The 17,979-nt window shown below is 45.0% G+C and overlaps 1 protein-coding gene across 1 annotated transcript in view; it reads left to right on the plus strand.

The window, feature by feature from the left end:
• The window catches only part of LOC148501809 (ovostatin-like), an 86,503-nt gene that overhangs the window by 36,080 nt on the left and 32,444 nt on the right, over positions 1-17,979 (plus strand). Inside the window, exons 12-19 of the mRNA XM_088449990.1 lie at positions 4,482-4,712; positions 5,312-5,369; positions 5,595-5,737; positions 7,139-7,288; positions 10,381-10,548; positions 11,387-11,501; positions 11,996-12,128; positions 14,409-14,640. Coding sequence (XP_088306116.1) covers positions 4,482-4,712; positions 5,312-5,369; positions 5,595-5,737; positions 7,139-7,288; positions 10,381-10,548; positions 11,387-11,501; positions 11,996-12,128; positions 14,409-14,640 — 1,230 coding nt within the window. The remainder of the gene's footprint in view (positions 1-4,481; positions 4,713-5,311; positions 5,370-5,594; positions 5,738-7,138; positions 7,289-10,380; positions 10,549-11,386; positions 11,502-11,995; positions 12,129-14,408; positions 14,641-17,979) is intronic.

Below are 17,979 nucleotides of genomic sequence, written 5' to 3' on the forward strand. Positions count from 1 at the left end.
CCTCTACGACCAGTCTGGGGGTATGGGGAGAACATGGGCCTTCCTCTTGATGTGGGAACAGGTTATGCAGGTGAAAAGACCACCTGGCAATCGGAGCGTCCACTATTGTTGCCTTAGGATCCCTAGACTGCAAAAATGACGGGTCCTGAAGCACCCGCTGTTGCCCAGGGACCCTCATTATGGAGTGGGATGCCACTGGGAAAACTGGTGGCGGCGCTCCCAAACTCCGCTCTCCAAAGCCTGAATCCCATAAGGGGATGAGGCAGCCTAACTGCAGAAGACCAACACTTGAAGAAATAAACTTGGCTCTAATTTTTGTGCCTCTTTGTCAATGACTAAATAAAAAAAAATTGACATGCGGGGGATTCAGCTCCAAACGTTTATCCCTTTTTTTTTTTTTTTTTTTTTTTTTTTTTTTTTTATATTGCCTACTCCTCTGCCTTCCCTCTAAACCAACCCTTAGTCTACAGCGTCCTCGCAGATGGATTTGGAGGAATTGATTCTATGGTGAATATAAAAACAAAATTTGTTATTCCAGTGTTCACAACAAAATGCATATATTCCAAGCATCGACCATCACTAGTTCCGTCCTAAGTATCACTGCATGGCGCCACATCAAACCTGTCGACTTCTCATGCGACCGCGGGAGTGCGCATATTGTGCATTCACACTCCTCAAATTGGAACGACAAATCATGAATATTGTGGAGTGTGAATGCACAATATGCGCACTCCCGCGGTCGCATGAGAAGTCGACAGGTTTGATTGGGCGCCATGCAGTGATACTTAGGACGGAACTAGTGATGGTCGATGCTTGGAATATATGCATTTTGTTGTGAACACTGGAATAACAAATTTTGTTTTTATATTCACCATAGAATCAATTCCTCCAAATCCATCTGCGAGGACGCTGTAGACTAAGGGTTGGTTTAGAGGGAAGGCAGAGGAGTAGGCAATAAAAAAAAAAAAAAAAAAAAAAAAAGGCTAGAAGCCGCTGCTGCATCATAAAAATACAAAAACAGAAAAGACATTTGCTATCGGCGCCAACAATAATATGCTGCAAATCACTGTATCTAGCAAATAAAAGATGGGGATTTTGTTCATATTTTGATCAAAGGCACAAACTATAGAGGGTAACATCTAGTCAGCAGCTGGCTTGTGAACCACACCTAACTAAGGGGTCTGAATACTAAGCAGTGTTAGGTGTGGTTCACAAGCCAGCTGCTGACTAGATGTTACCCTCTATAGTTTGTGCCTTTGATCAAAATATGAACAAAATCCCCATCTTTTATTTGCTAGATACAGTGATTTGCAGCATATTATTGTTGGCGCCGATAGCAAATGTCTTTTCTGTTTTTGTATTTTTATGATGCAGCAGCGGCTTCTAGCCTTTTTTTTTTTTTTTTTTTTAACTGCGGAAGGCTGCACAGGCTGCAGTCCTGAACACCTGCGGCAGCAGGTGCGCGGTTCCTATTTAATGAGCATAAAAAGAGTAAAATAATCCAGCTAGGGACGGCACCTGCCCCGAGAAGCCAAATGAGCGTCATATGCTAAGGACAGGCCAGAATGGCAGTCCCTGTGAGGGAGATCTCCTCCTTCTGTGGTACTGCCTGTGTTATTAGCAAAAAGCACTTCCTATTAAAAGCCACTGCTCTGCTGCTAATTCAAAGACTGGGGGATCACAGGGGAATGGTGGGTTTTACTAGAGGGGGGGCTGCAGCACCGCTCTCTAGGTAAAATCCACTTATGTATGTATCTATCATTAATACGGCCATGCAGCTGATACTATCTACAATATGTGTAATACCGAGCAGACCTATTTCCTTGCTATACTTCCCAACCCAACTGTTCCCTCAAAGGGATACTATATATGAGGGGGGGGGGGGACCTCTGCCCCTTCTCAGCTGGACTGCAGCTATCCCCCCTCACAGTAAGGTGGGGGTCTGCTCTCCCCTACATCCTTACTATCCACTGTGATCTTGTACTAGATCCATGCTGCTTACAACTGCAGTCTTGCTGCCCTAGACCTGCTGATTATGGGATTTCTCTGGGGAGGGGGATAAGTGTACTTTATGGCTGCAGCATGTACAGTGAGACCCCTGGACCAAGGGGCCCATGTTTATTGCACACCCTGCACCCATTCTAGCTATGCCACTGCCTGGAGAGTCCTCTACACCGTTATGATTTATTACCATTGCCCTCTCAGCGCAGTAGATACTTTGTATTATCTTTACATATTTAGACCTATCTAATGTCTGGATACTCTATTAAGGAATGGAAGAGTGCATCTCTGGGCCCCATAGCAAACACAGGTAGGGGCCGGGCGATTCCTCTCAGGGGAACCCTCCTGTTCTTCTCTGAAGTAATATGGTACAAGCTAGAGATGTGCGGGTTCTGTTTCATTTTCTGTACTGATCTCAAAAACTGCATCATATTGGCTATCTCGCACTCTCATGCTTTGGATAGCCAATAAGATAAATACGAACGAATACAAATTTGTGTTACTTTGGAGTAGAGAACCAATTTAAAGCCGGACCCGCACATCTCTAGTACAAACACTATCGTCCCTGCACAAGACATTATATTCTAGATGAAATAATCTCTTCTGTATGACCAGCTTCACAGAACCACTGTTTTTTTTTTTTTTATTTTTATATATGCTGGTAGCTAAAGGGATTGTCTAGGGTGGAATGATCTCGAGTCTATATTAACTGGGACTTCTGGATCCAGCTCTTCCTGTGGGGTGGGTGTGGTGGGGGGGGGGGGGGGCAGGGTGTTCCTGTCACAGCAGGTTATCTTCTCTCCTGCTTGATTAAGCCCTAGTCAGACCACCAGTTGGTGTCATTTAAGGGTCCTCTTCTCGTCCGCTTCCCCTTCCATTTAAAGTGGAGGCTTCAATAGGAGCCTGGAGACTTCCAGTAGATGAATTGATCAACAAATCTGCCCAGAACAGTAGAGATCAGGGCAGTGGCGTAACTAGGGTATTTGGAGCCCAGGGCAAATTTGAAAACTGAGCCCCCCCCCCCCCACTAACATACCGATAAGGTGTGCGTGGAAAAAATGGGCGTGGTCACTTAAAAATACACACCCCTTTATTTTCACGCTGACCATTCCTATCCATATGCACCTTAACCCCAGTAGTACCCCTTATACAGTACCCTGCAGTATGCAGTTGTGGTCCCTCTTATGCAGGCCCATAGTAGTGCCCCTTATACAGTATCCCCAGTAGTGGTCCCGCTTATACAGCCCCCAATTAGTTCCCCTTACTCAGTGCCCCCAGTAGCAGTCCCCACAATGCAGTGCGCCCAGTAGCAGTATCCCCTTATGCAGTGCCCTTTATATGGTGCCCCCAGTAGTAGTCCCTCCTATGCAGTGCCCTTTATATAGTGACCCAGCAGTAGTCTTCCCCCCCCCCCCCCCCCATGCAGTTTTCCCAGTAGTGGTCCCCTTATGCAGGCACCCTGTAGTGATCCCCCCCCCCTATCCAGTCCCCCCTGTAGTGGCCCTTCCCATTTCCCCCAGTAGTGGTCCCCCGAGTGCAGTGCCTCTAGTAGGCCCCTATTATAATGCCCCCAGTGGTAGTTCCCCCCCCCCCCCAAGTAGTAGTCCCCAGTAGAGTAGGTCCTCCCAATGGTGCCCCCAGTAGTAGCCACCCCTCCCCCGTTGTGCAGATAGGTTAAAAAAAATAAATAAATAGATATATCTATCTATCATATATTTTTATCACACACACACACACACACACACACACACACAAATCTCTGCTCCTGCTCTCGACGCCGCTCCCGCCCGGGTGGGCGCGCTCAGCATTATGGGACAGACGTCATGACGTCAGTCCCATTACCCACTGCAGGAGCCGGACGGAAGTACGGCTCTTGCAGTGGGTGCTGCAGCAGTCAATGAGAGTCTATCTGACTCTCATTGGCTGCTGTTTAACACCTGCATCGCCACCAGCGCTGGCGGCGATGCGTGTGTTATGCACAGCCTGAGCCCGCCTCCTGGCGCTATTGGGCAAGCGCTCAGGGGGAGGGAACGGGCTCAGGCGTGCAGCACAGGACCGGCGCTGGAAGCCTAGCGCCGGTCCTGTGTAAATGTGTAGCGCTGACCGCACTCACTGCGGTCAGCGCTACACTGGCTAACTAGGGCGGGCGGGCTGGTACCGTGGCCGGCGGCGCTCCCCCGCGCCGCCGGTCCAACGGTACCCAGGGCACGAACCCTTCCCTAGTTACGCCACTGGATCAGGGGGCGCAGTTTAGTGTGACTCTAATAGAATGTAACATTGGATAAAATTTAGTTAAATACGGTAATCCTTATTCATACAATATGGAAGGTCATGGGAGAACTGTAAATGATTTTATTACATATAGCACATCTATCTCAATAGCGGCCCCTGAGATGCATGAGAAACTTTTCCGTGGATGAGCCTCCAAATGTCGGCAGTTGCCTTGCACCTAATGAATGTCCTGTCTGGCTCTTTCACAGGTCAGCTACAAGAACCCAGATCAGTGTTATTATGCTGAGTGGAGAGATGCAGATTATCCCACTGCTGAATACACCGTTTATCGCTTTTACTCACAATCTGGGAGCTTCCTGCAGATGAAACGCCTTAACGGGGAACTGAGTTGTGGGCAAAACCATAAAATTGATTTGCAGTACATCTTCTCCTCATCAGGAGTTGGTAATCGAGCAACTAAGGCCACAATCTACTCTATGGTGAGTGGTGGAATGGATAACAGACCAGATTAAAAGCCACGTGGCTGCCCATCTTACTGTGGGGTCTATTTACTAAGCCTAGGAGCTGATTGGGACTTTTATCTCCATCCAAACTCATTATTCAAACACAGCCTGTGACATGGCAGTTAGGAGCTGAGTGGCTGGTGATTTAGCTCTGTTCACTTTGAGGTCTATTTACTAAGCAGTGTTAGAAGACAAAGTGATAAGAAAGTGATCAGGTGCCAGCCAATCAGCTCCCAACGGGAGCTGATTGGCTGGCACCTTATCACTTTTCACTCTGTCTCCTAACACTGCTTAGTAAATAGACCCCTTTTATCTCTATCCAAGGCTTAGTAAACAGACCCCTGTATGAGCTGTCCAGAACACTTTAGCAGCACCTGGGCAGACTAGAACGTATATGGAAGGAGAAATGCGTTTCTAGGGCATAAACTCTAAACTTAGAGGAAAGAGTATAATAATCAAATGTTTAATACTGGCTGCAAATAGTTCTAGAACAAGTTTATCCAACTGGCACAGTGATGTTGCTTCAGATTTTAGATTCTCCTCCCCATTTACATCACTTTAATATTTCCTTTTAGATATTATCAAAATCCAAGATTGTGGAGAACGGTCAGAAGGATGTTGACCTGACCAGCTGTAAGTATGTTCTCTTGGCCAAATAAGAATTCCAAGTTTTAAAATTGAAGATATTTTAGTGTTCATGTAAAGTGTATTTATGGATGTATAGATTATATGAAATATATAATGCTGTTGGGGCATTTTATTAGCATTGTGGGTACTTGCTAATCAGCTTGCTTGCATGGACAACTATCGCTGACATTGGTCCAGACTGGCTGATTAGCTCCCGATATCTCCTTGCAGCTATGAATGGGACCCACTCCTTTGATATCTCTGTGTGCTCTGATCTGGCCCCCAGCGCGGATTTGGTTGTATACGCCATCATGAAGAAGGAAATCATCGCTGACACTATCAAGCTCAGTATTGAGAAATGCTTTAAAAATGAGGTAAGTGCAGTAATGTGACCACCTAACCGCCACAGGCTGATACCACTAAAGATGGCGGCTTTGAAACCTTCATTTTTTTTTTTTATTTTTTTTTATGCTCTTGTCCACTTACTGGTCATAATGTTAACTGTGTGTGGTTTTTTATTTTTCACCCTCACCCCCATCCCTTTAGTAGATTTGAAAATTACTCCATTCTAGCTTTGACCACTCTTATCCAGTGGAAATTCTATGTGCCTGGCAAATATTTTACATGGTTTGCCTGCCTTTTTATTAATCCACCACTAGATGTCAGTACACCATTTTCTCTTTTGCGTATATATAGGTACATATACACAGTTCTATATTTATTTACCATATTACCCTCTGATATAACAGCCATTTTGATATGAAAAAAATTTAACAGTTTAACTTTCCTCAAATTTAAGATTGAGTGGCATTCTTTTGCATGTAAAAACTTCAATTACACCTACCCTTTTCAATCTGGATAAGTGGGTAGTGGAATTATTATTATTATTATTATTATTATTATTATTATTATTATTATTCTGCAGTGTGGTCTCACAATGCTGGGGCTATTGGCTCTATAATGAGCAGAGCACAATCTGATTTTGTATTTTCTTCGTGTGCGTGTTTCCTCCAAAGTGCTCATGTTTTCTCCCGCACTCCAATTCCCCTAGACTGTGCTTCTGTGTATCACATGGTGGAGCCTGTGCTGCCAGATTCAGTTGCGCAGACACTGATGTGAATGATTTTATACTGCACTTTGCAGATACCTCTTCCAGTTGGCATTATATAAATAATAGATTCATGAAACCTGAGTGTGTGTTTATCTAGATTAGCTAGGGTGGGGAGGTCTATCAAATTGTGGGGAGGGATAAAGTACCGAACCATCAACTTCTGACATTTCTCAGCCTATAAAATGACAGAAGCTGGTGGGTTGGTACTTTGGAGATTTATCAAATTTTGGAGAGCGATAAAGTCTCAGCTTCTGACTTTTTATAGGCTGGGAAATGACAGACGTTGATTGTTTGGTAATTTTATCGCTCTCCAAAACTTGATAAATCTCATTCTCCGTAGTGGTGTACATGTTAGAAATCCAACATGGGCAAGCGAAATGATTATCTTCTATACCTACCTAGAATTCATGTGAAGGAGGGGGGGTCACGGTACTTCTCTATTATGTAGGAGAGCTAGGTCTGTGAATGTAGATGGCTGCTGTAAAGAGGCTTAATACACTTTTATAGTGGAGTCGTCTTAAACATTTTCTGGTTCTCCAAAAGAGCCAATCAAAACTGGTCTACGCGCTAGCAACCCTACAGACCTGGCTCAGCCGGCAGCGGTTAGTGTTACTTCCTTTGTATAGATCACTGATTCTATGTTCTCACCTCTGGTCATTTTTAGGTTTCTATGACTTTCTCTGCAGAAAAGGGGGTTCCAGGCTCCAACGTTGACGTTCAGGTTTCTGCAGATCCGAAATCCATCTGTGGGCTCCGAGTGATTGATTACAGCCTCCTGCTCATCAACTCCTATGAGCGATTCTCGGCTGACACAGTAAGTCATGGAGACCCTATAACTCGGCTTCATTACCTGAGCCAAAGGATGAAATAGACCCAAACTGTATTTCTGAGCTCTTTGCCTCTTTGGTATGGTCTAAGTTGTCACCAATTTATATAATCAACATGATGCAAAGGAAAAACAAAGTTCTTACAGTATATGTATTACTGGCTGATGTACCCGGTTTCCCCTGGGTAGACCTTAGATATTTAGTTTCCATTTCACTAGTCCAGTGACCCATTAATCCTTGACCACTATAGTACTGCATCACGGCTATAGTTAGTACACAGGTGAGGGAAGGTAATAATCTAACACATTCCACGCCCTCACCTCTGTAGTAACACATTTCCCTCCCTCTCCTGTGTTGTAACATACTCCCTTCCTTCACCACGTAGTAACACATTTGACTTTCCCCTCCCTCACATGTGTAGTAACAGTCCCCCTCCCTCACCTCTATGGTAACTTAATGCCCTCTCACTGCTCCTCTCTAGTAACACATTTCCTTCCCTCATTATTCAAATAGTGGAGTCACACCAACTGCCAGTGATGTTTGGCAGCACTTGGGGTGACAGTTGGTGTTTTGAATATGAACTATGCTGCAGCCATGATGAGTCAGTTAGGACATTGCACAGGGGGAGGGAACATTTTAGCCCTTTTCACCCCCTTAGGAATCAAATTTTGAAAACTCCATTCTTAGCGGGCACCAACGTCATGGAAGGAATATACACCCGATTTTCATGTTTCTAGGTCCAAGGGTTTGGTCAGTCAATGAGTCATGACATTTGATTGTGTGGGTAAAAAAAAAAAATATATATATATATATATATAAAAAATTTTATTAGTGGAGAGGGCAGGTCACAAATGATGCATACTGTAAAAGATGTTCATACTTTGTTCCTCTTGATTGGAGGGGATGTTGTCCCTTATGTACGGAATGGCCTGGATGGGTTAAGGGGGGAGATGTAGGAGGGACTTGAGGCTAGGGGTGAATTGTATTAAACCTTCTAAAGAGTGCAGAAGTTGCCCATAGCAGCCAATCCATTTCTAAGAACTGCTATAACGGGCAGCTTATTGTCTTTATGCTGTTACTGCTCTCCCCATGTATTGTCACATCAGATAGTTATGTCTGAACTCCTTGCTACGCATTCTGAAATAATTAAAATGCCACTTTACCATAAATGGAAGAGAGATGATCAGTTTCCCATATGGTAGTGCGCTTTGTGGTTATATTGGTTGAATGACATTTAACATTTATTTTGTGCGGCTTTGTTGCACGGCTAGAGCAGTGTTTCCATACCTGGCTGGAGTACTGAATGCTGAGCTTCCATGGCTTCCCTCAGAAGAAAAGAGAGAATGGAAACCTATTTGAGAAGAAACAAACAAAAAACCTGCCGGCATTGCTAGATTCACATATTTCATATTTGTATTGCACCACAGTGGTTCTGTACAGTAGGCAAACAGGAGTATACATTAAGCAGACCAATATCTTACATAAGACCTTGCCCTGCTCATGAGAACATTTAGCCTATTGAGACAAGGGACGAGCTGAAACGAGAAGCACTTGTCTGGCAGAGAGTGGGGCTTTGGACAGGTAGCGAGTGTACAGAGTAGGCTCTAGTAGAGGTGGGTACACTGATCATCTGAAGATTGGGAGTGGTTGTAACAAGTGGCTAGCTCCACTGGAGAAGTATTATAGGATGGTGTGAGGTGGCTATCAAACTTCATGAGGTCAGAGACTGATCAAGAGGATACTGAGGGAGAATAATATGTATGAAGGAGGAGGTGAGGGAGCAATTTTTATATGAATTCTGAAGATCCAGTTTGATGCGTTGCAGTGTGGAGTGGGGATGATTAAATACTCAGTCTTGCTGAGTTACTTAAGTTGGATTGAAGCTGGGGCAGAAGAAGGGGAATACCAGATCGGAGGTTCCAGTAGTTGAGTTGGAATCTAGGAGAGAATCCTGACTATGAGCAATAAAGAATTCGGGGGCAAGTGTGGTCCTAGGGCAGTGGGCTTGAGAGCCTGAAGAAATTGTGGTGTTAATGGTAAGTGAGACTTTAAGACAGAGGCTCCCAAATGCAGTCCTTGAGGTGCTCCAACAGCTCAGGTTTTAGAAAGATCCATGGTTGCGCACAGGTGGCTATATCAAATTGACTGACCTGAGGTACTAAGTCACCTGTGGTCAAGCATGGATTCCCTTAAAACCTGGATTGTTAGGGTGCCTTGAGGACCACATTTGGGAACCTCTGTTTGAAGGGGAGATAACTATTCTTGGAGGAGGGAAGACTATGTGCTCCATTTTGGGCATAGTACAGAAGGACATTTTAGAGTAGATGAGGTACAGTTGGTTATGGTGGGACAAGAGTGAGTGAATTGGCTCTCCATGAGAAATGGTGTACAGTGAGAAAGAGCTATCCAACATTGGAGCGTGAGTCAGAGTTTACGGAGTTGAGCGATTGTTGGTCTGCACTGCGCGTGCCTCGAGTGTAATCACTGTTGTCGCTCAGTGAGGATTTTATTAGCAAAGTGTCAGGTAGGGACTGTATGTGGGTGGCAGCTTGGAGGTGGCGACTCAAACGCAAGCGATCGGTTTGTGACTGCGATCCCATATGCAGTAACAAATGGCTCTGGTGTCTGTTTCCATTCTGCGTGATAGTGGATAATCGGCCTTCTGAGTAACCCCATTGATTTGAGATCGATGCTGCGCCTTTGTACTTGTTTGTTTGGATTTATGAAGCTGCAGTTGGGAGTCTTAATGCAGATCCTGGCGGCTGCATCATATTTACGCTCACCCCGCTAAGTAGAGATTTGCAGCTGCGGCGGCATTGGCGTCCATGTTTGAATCTGACCCATATAGTGGAGGTGTGTATCTTCCAGAGGTAGAGACGCTAAAGGATAGAACAGTCGGGAAGAGTGATCAATGCTGCTAAATGCCACAGAGGAGGATGGAGAAGTGACTCTCAAACTTTGCTGTGAATTGATCAATAGGAACTGTATCCTTATTTTATTGTCCTCTCAAATAATTGACCTATTTACTGTAGTAGAACGTATCCTATGAGCACAGCACTGATTGGTGTCCTTGCAACAGGTCTACAACTCCCTGCAGTACTGGAGCTACGGTTACAACGTTGATGGCTTTGATGTGGAGGACCCAGCATCCCAATGTGAGGATCCAAACAAACTTGTCTTCTGCAATGGACAATACTATCTCCCTGTAAGCAGCGGCTCTGAAGGGGACAGTTATAAGCTTCTTAAGGTGAGTTTAACCCTTAGTCAATAGGAAAAAACTTGGGTTTGAACTGGAGTCTCAAACTACCCTCATTTAATTGTTTTATAAACCTCTTGGACACTGAATTCTGGGCCTGATTCAGAGCCGGACGCTATTTGTGGACGCTCGTTCAGAAAAAGGGGCTGGCTATTTAAATTGAGTGCTCGCTGTTTGCGGTCTGTTGACTCCTCTGTCTGAGCGAGCGTCCGAAACATGCGCTCGCTATTTTGTAAAGACTCCCCTTGGCCGCTCGCATCATAGGTCATCTCCGCTATTTATTAGATTAATCGAGTACATCGAAAGGCGTTTGAACTGCTCGCTATTCTTGTGGTAGCATTATCCTACTGCAATCATGCGAGCAGTTCAGGCTAAAAGACAACCAAGTGACGTGGTTGATGACGCTGCTTTGTTAATTATGCACGCCCGTTTTGACCGTTTGGCACGCCTGCGTTCGGATCTCCACTCCCCGTTTTCAAGCACCTTCCCCTGTTACCACCCACAAACGCCTCATCCTGTCACTCAAATTAGCAGGCATTCGCTATTTTGCGAGCACACTATTTCTGACCGCACTGACTGGTTGGCGTATGCGCATTACGACCCATGTGCAGATGTGCGAACATCGCTTGGAGCGAACGAGCGGCCACTTACAGGCGGCTCTGAATCAGGCCCTCTGCCTGATCAGCCCCAACCTTCCCACTGTTCCAATCCTAGGATATCCTTTTTTTTACCCTGTTGCCTTACCAGTAGCCGACAAACATGCAAACTATTGATGGCATGAATTCTGTCTGCAGTTGTCTGTAATAGGTTTCTGTCGTGTTTCTTTCAGGAAGTTGGGATACATTTTGCAACACATCTCACAACAAGAAAACCAGAACTTTGTAAGGATCCGTCCGTAGAGAAAACCCCACGTCCAATAAGACCTCTTGCTAAAGTAGCTCTTGGTAGGTATTGTTTATATATTAAGAGCCTTATATTGGATACCTGCTAAACAATCATTACGTCTCTAGTTTGTCTTTGCACAGCGATGAAATACTATATTGTAAACCCATGTCTTATTGCATCTATGCGGTGCAGAAAATTAACTCCCTTTTAATTTATTATAATTATATATTTAATTTAATATATTCATAATATAAAATATTTAATTTAAAAATATATATATATATATAATATATATATATTCATGATTGGTGTTACTGTACATGTAGCGTTAATAAAGTGGAGTACTATACTTGCATTTCATTTGTAGCCTCCGTTTGAAATAGTCTATGTATAATCATTCCCAGTGTTTGCCATGTCTCCACAGCATCATGTTTAGTGTACAGTATGTATGGAGACTGGGATACATAACTTGGCTTGTGCTATTCTATGCTGCAAAGAAACACCTATTAAATTCTCTTTCGGCTCTTGTCTCCCACATGTGTTGTCACAACAGAAAGTGATGTTGCAGCCAATAGACTTTCTGTAGGATACAGTGCTGGTGCCAGTGCAAGTCCTGGTGCTGCTCCAGTTGAGACGGTCCGAACAAACTTTGCTGAGGGTTTCCTGTGGCTTATGCTAAATCTTAAGTAAGTGTTAACGTTCCTGCACTGGTATTCTAGTATTTCTATAGGACTTAAATGTCCACACACACACACTCACTCACTCACTCACTCACTCACTCACTCACGTTCTGCTTCAGGTTCTCTGTATATATTTTCATATTGGTCATGGTGAGCAGACTGAATAGGGTTGGTGGTTTTTCAAGGCTATGCCAAGATCACATTGATCTGTTCGTTCCATGGACAGATCTCTGTGCAAATGGCAAGCCTCTGATCATTTGTGGATATCTCAATAAAACAAAATGATCAGTTTCATTACCTTCATGCATTACGCTCTTTTTGTGATACCAGTGTCTATATGACCATTAGGTGCAGATGCTGTGCTCTCAGACTTGTACAGCTACTTAAACTGACTCGGCAATCGCTACTTCTAATTCCACTCTGGTACCCAGACAGAACGGGGCTAAGTGGATCCAGAACCAGCCTTTGGGTATATTTACAAAAGTGCGAGTTTTAAGAAGTGGAGAGGTTGCCCATAGCAACCTATCATAGTCTACTTATATTTAGCTAGCACCTTCTAGAATGTAATAGCTGGAATTGTATTGGTTGTTATGGGCAACATCCAGGGGCGTTTCTAGAGGAGGCGGCCCATGTGTTGTCTCCGACACTGGCTCCCTCCTCTCTGTCCGGTGGCCGGCAGCACACTGAGCTCTGCACGGCCAGCGCTGGAATTATAGACTCTGGGCACTAGAGTACGCAGGTCACCGGGAAAATGGGCGCGGCGGCCGTTTTCCCTGTACTGTGCAAACGATGGGAAAATGGGTGCGGCTGCCATTTTCCAGTCGTTTTTACAACACTTGACCCCCGCGCCGAGTGGGACTCCGGAGAGGTAAGTAATATGGGTGTGCGGTGTGGGGGCCCCCCTGGACCCAGGGGCCCATGTGCCCTGCACACTCTGCACCCATTATAGATACACCCCATGCAACATCTCCACTTCTAAAATCCCGCACCTTACTAAATATACCCCTTGGACTCTATATACAGCTAAATACTTCTGGCACCATGAATCCAACTGCCTAGGCTGAGCCGCAGAAATTCCACTGAACCAGGAGAGCGTTTCAGCCGCTGCTGGCTTGGTATGAGCACCGTTCCTACAAATAGCCCGCAGCTAACTCTCAGTCCTGGTCATTTTCTGGGAAATCCTTGAAGGATGCACTGGTCTCCATTTACACACAAGAACTAGTGTATATAAATTGGAACTTTAGGCTGTATATTATATTTACCCCAGCACTATATAGTGCAGGATTACAAACTGAAATGGTACAGACGTATTTTATAAGTGACAATTATTTATTTTTATTTTCTGCAAATATCTACTCGGCTGACTTTCGTATAAATATTTTTGGGTATTTTTATGACAAATTATTAGAAAACATTTGTATATTGTAATTACAGTTACTATATTCCTAGATATTAGCCTGAAATTCCTTTTTTGTTTCGCTATATTTTGTATTTATTAAACCACAAAAAAAGATGTGTATGATGGCTTATGATTTTTAAGGATTTACACCAGCACAGGTTTATTCTTCCATTTTGTACCAGCATCACTAGTGTTTTCCCCCTGACAACCTCCATTCTTGGCCCCCAAGGTGGAGCTACAGGTGACTGGTGCCAGCTGTACCAATCATGGCACAAGTCCGCCGTTTAGAGCGCCTGGTTCAGAGATGGCCACAGACGTGCCGGCATCTATTGGCGGTTGCCTGTCTACGACTTTATGCAAATGGTGCTACAAAGCCCTTCCCTGGTGTACATCAATGTGTATTAATGTGCAAGAACTGGGACGCCCGCTTTGTGTATCTGTAACCACTGTAATATCACCTGGTGCATCTTTAGACACCACCATCGGTCGCGGCATTTTTCATTTGTGTACGGACTCGAATGAATGAGCTACAGTTTACGCAACCACGATCGGCGACACGCCTGCGACCGTTCCATACACACCCATAAGACTGTCCATCTCCGCTCATTTGTTTAGTCACCTCCCCAAGACTTTTCCAATACAACGCTGTTGCGATTGGGATGCATAGTAATGCATGCGCTGTAGAAGTTTTTAGGGATATTTGTGCACACGCAGTAGTAAAAAAACAAACAAACTCTCTCTACTGAGCATTGGTATTGCGTTGCGGCTCTGTATCAGGCCTGACGTCCACATGTGTCTTCCGATGTGGGAGATGGAAATGAGAACCTCCTCAGAGGAGGTTTAATGCCGTAGACTATAACCTTTAATGTGTGTGGTGTTTGTTTCAGTGCCGAGGGTCGTGGTTCTGTATCTGAGAAGGTGCCGGACACCATCACTAAATGGCAAGGATCTGCGTTCTGTCTGTCGGATGAGGGAGGTTTCGGCATGACCAAATACCCAGCTAACTACACGACGTTCCTGCCCTTCTTCATCGAGCTGACTCTGCCGTATTCCTGCGTCAGAGGAGAAACCTTAGTTGTTGTTGCCATTGTGCGCAATTACTTGGAGCAATGCACCAAGGTGAGCAATGTGTTCCGCTGCCCTGCTTGTGTTGCGCTGGAGCAAATGATGGCGTTTCCCCGGCAGTTTGGGTGGCTCTGTAATTGCAGCAGGCAGCAATTTATAATTCTATTCAGTGCCCCAAAACACACATACTGTTTTAGATATGCATGGATACGGGATTTCGAGTGATCTCCAAGTACATCTTAGAAGGGTAGGATACAAAGAGGTGTCACTTATTATATTAGAATTCTCATGCATCCATTCACCCAGCTATTGGTGCAGGCTTTATACCGACCAACTGACATAATGTATCTGGTCAACTGGAAATACTGAATTTAGTGTTGTAGGATGAGATCTCAAAAGAGCTTTAATGTTTCAGTAAAGTATATGGGATCCGACGTCTGTCATCCCATGCAAGGGAAGTTGTTTGTGATCCAGAACCTGTGTGTGCAAAATGCCCAATGTAATGTGACGCATGATCTAAAGCCTGCCACAATTTCCCTGCACACTGATGTCTAGCTGATGAGCTAGGAGTCGAACTAGAAGTGTTTTAAGAGGGAAAAATAGGGATGTAATTAAAGTGGAAATTCATCGTAAACCAATCCTATAGTGCCAGTAGAAGACACTGTTATTCGCTGCTATTCAATATGACCATTGTAGCCAAAGCACAAAGCTGATCTTGTATGTTCTCTTCAAGCTCATTCAAAATAAATCTGTCGGTCAAGACCAGAGATTCTCAAGCCTTAAGTTTTTTTCCAACCGGCCATGTTTTCAGGATTTCTGTCTGTGGAAGCAGGTGAGAATTACTGACTGGAGTTGAGAACCCCTGGTCTAGACCTTTAAAGTTCTCTTTGGAGTTTTCCAAGTTTAATAGGCAGAACTTTGCAGTCCTTTTGTGGGTCACAATCCTACATACAGTATGGTCTGACCAGGGCCATCTCCGCCTCATGGCCACTGCATTTGGCTTGTAGGATGGCAGGAACATCCCCCCCGGTAGCCAGTATTGATGTTGCAGTGTCCTTTGGATCCTCTGGGCATGCAGACTGTACTTCCCGATGCTGGTGGCCGTGACCCCTCAATGTGACGTCTTAGTGTAGCGCTGCCCTCCTCATACACTGGGTCTGACCGTGTACTCACCGATGCAAACTATAGAGCAAGAATGTGATTTAAGGCACTCTGGTGCGCATAGGACAAGAAAGCAAACTTGTATATAATGAACAAAGAATTATAGATTGAACATTTAGGGGTTCACTCGCCTTGATTTAAATTTTCAACTATTGTAATAAAAATTTCATTTATTTTGAGCACAAATTAGCTGATGCAGCATATGCCACATTCCAGCAGAAATCCAAAAATTGTTCTAAATAGTTTCAGAAATATTCCCATATGGGAACTACTCACAATTGTGAGTAACTTTTCACAGGCGTACCTGCCCGTCTCATCAGTAGTGTAGATGAGTACATTCCTAAATGTTCAAACTTTTAATTTATTTTATTATATACAGGGTGAAATATTGGGAGCTATGCATCAGGTTATGAGATTGCAGAACAGACGGGATTTCAGCGAGTTTGTTGCAAAATTTAAAGCTCAAATTTGGTTTGAAACTAAAATCTGCCTTTTAACTGATTGCCGCCATATTTCTTATGGTGTTACTCATAGAAGCCGGAGTGGGATCCAATCTGTTCCCTCCCATCACCCCCCCCCAAGGGGGCTTCTGGGTCATAGACCCGAAAGTGCCTCCATCACAAAGGGACGCCCTTACCAAGCGGCATGCCCCCCGTCCCTCTCTCCAGTGAATAAACACCATATGCACGGCATGTATTCACAGCATGCTCTGCTAGGAGCATTGAGTGAGGAGGGGCCTCCCAACCCCCCCCTCCACCAAGGGGGAGCTCTGTCTTGAAAGACTGCCTCCTCTCTCAATATTAAGAGACTCTCCGCAGGCTGCTCTGCTTGCTATGAGAGGCACCAGTGGGCTACTTGTCATACAAGTGTATCACAACTTGCAGGGCCAATTCTAATAGAGCCCATTAATGTCCACCTAAAGAAGAAGAAAAAAGAAATTCTATACAATTTTTTTTTTTTTTTTTCATATGTAAAATACACCTTACCTATATGGCAGTTTATGTACAATGAGGAACATCTGGTGAAATTGATCCTCGCTGGGCAGACAATGTCTTCAGCCTGTCTTCAATATTCATGTAGGAGCAGGGCCGCAACTAGGGGGGGGCTAGAGGTGCACATGCACCGGGTGCCAGAATGCAAGGGGTGAAAAAGGGCTGACTCAGCCCCTGCACACCCCGTTCAGTCTTGTAGTGCATGGTGACTTGGGGGCTGCAGATTCCATGCGGACCAGCCATCCGCATGGGCTCTGCTGAAAATGGACATCCAAAAATGGCCGCCGCCAAGGTGGAGACAGATGCTAGAGGTCCTACTGGACCTCTAGTGTCTGTTAGGCCAGCGAAATGCACATAGCATTCCCAGAAGTACCGGGAACGCTGGCGCTGCAGGGAGAACATGCAGAAAGCTGCATCTTCTCCAGTAAAACCCCCTGGCAATGAGCATGAAACCCCCTGGCAATGAGCATGAAACCCCCTGGCAATGAGCATGAAACCCCCTGGCAATGAGCATGAAACCCCCTGGCAATGAGCATGAAACCCCCTGGCAATGAGCATGAAACCCCCTGGCAATGAGCATGAAACCCCCTGGCAATGAGCATGAAACCCCCTGGCAATGAGCATGAAACCCCCTGGCAATGAGCATGAAACCCCCTGGCAATGAGCATGAAACCCCCTGGCAATGAGCATGAAACCCCCTGGCAATGAGCATGAAACCCCCTGGCAATGAGCATGAAACCCCCTGGCAATGAGCATGAAACCTCCTGGCAATAAGCATGGAACCCCTTGGCAATGAGCATAAACCCCATGGCAACAAGAATAAACCCCCTGGAAATGATCATGAAACCCCCTGGCAATGAGCATGAAACCCCCACAACAAGCATGGAACCTCTGGTATTGAGCATAAAACCCCTGACAACGAGCAGGTAATTTTAAAGTAATTAGAAGCCTTACTGTGGGGCATAAAATGGTGTCGGGCAAATATGTAAGTGGCACTTTGGTAATAGGCATTACAGTGGGTGGCATAATGTGTAATGAACATTATGGTGTGTGGAATAATGTAAGTCACTATACCAGGGTCGTCTGACTAGTGCACTGCCTTATGGAGGAGCAAGGACAAAATCCAGGTACGGGAAGGGAGGGGGGCGCAAAGTTACTGCCTTGCACCGGGTGACAGATATCCTAGTTTCGGCCCTGGTAGGAGGTCATATCGTCTGGAAGATGTCTATATTTGTGTAGA

The sequence above is a fragment of the Taudactylus pleione genome, unplaced genomic scaffold (genome assembly GCF_031769625.1).
Source record: "Taudactylus pleione unplaced genomic scaffold, aTauple2 ptg000502l, whole genome shotgun sequence".
Lineage (NCBI taxonomy): Eukaryota > Metazoa > Chordata > Amphibia > Anura > Myobatrachidae > Taudactylus > Taudactylus pleione.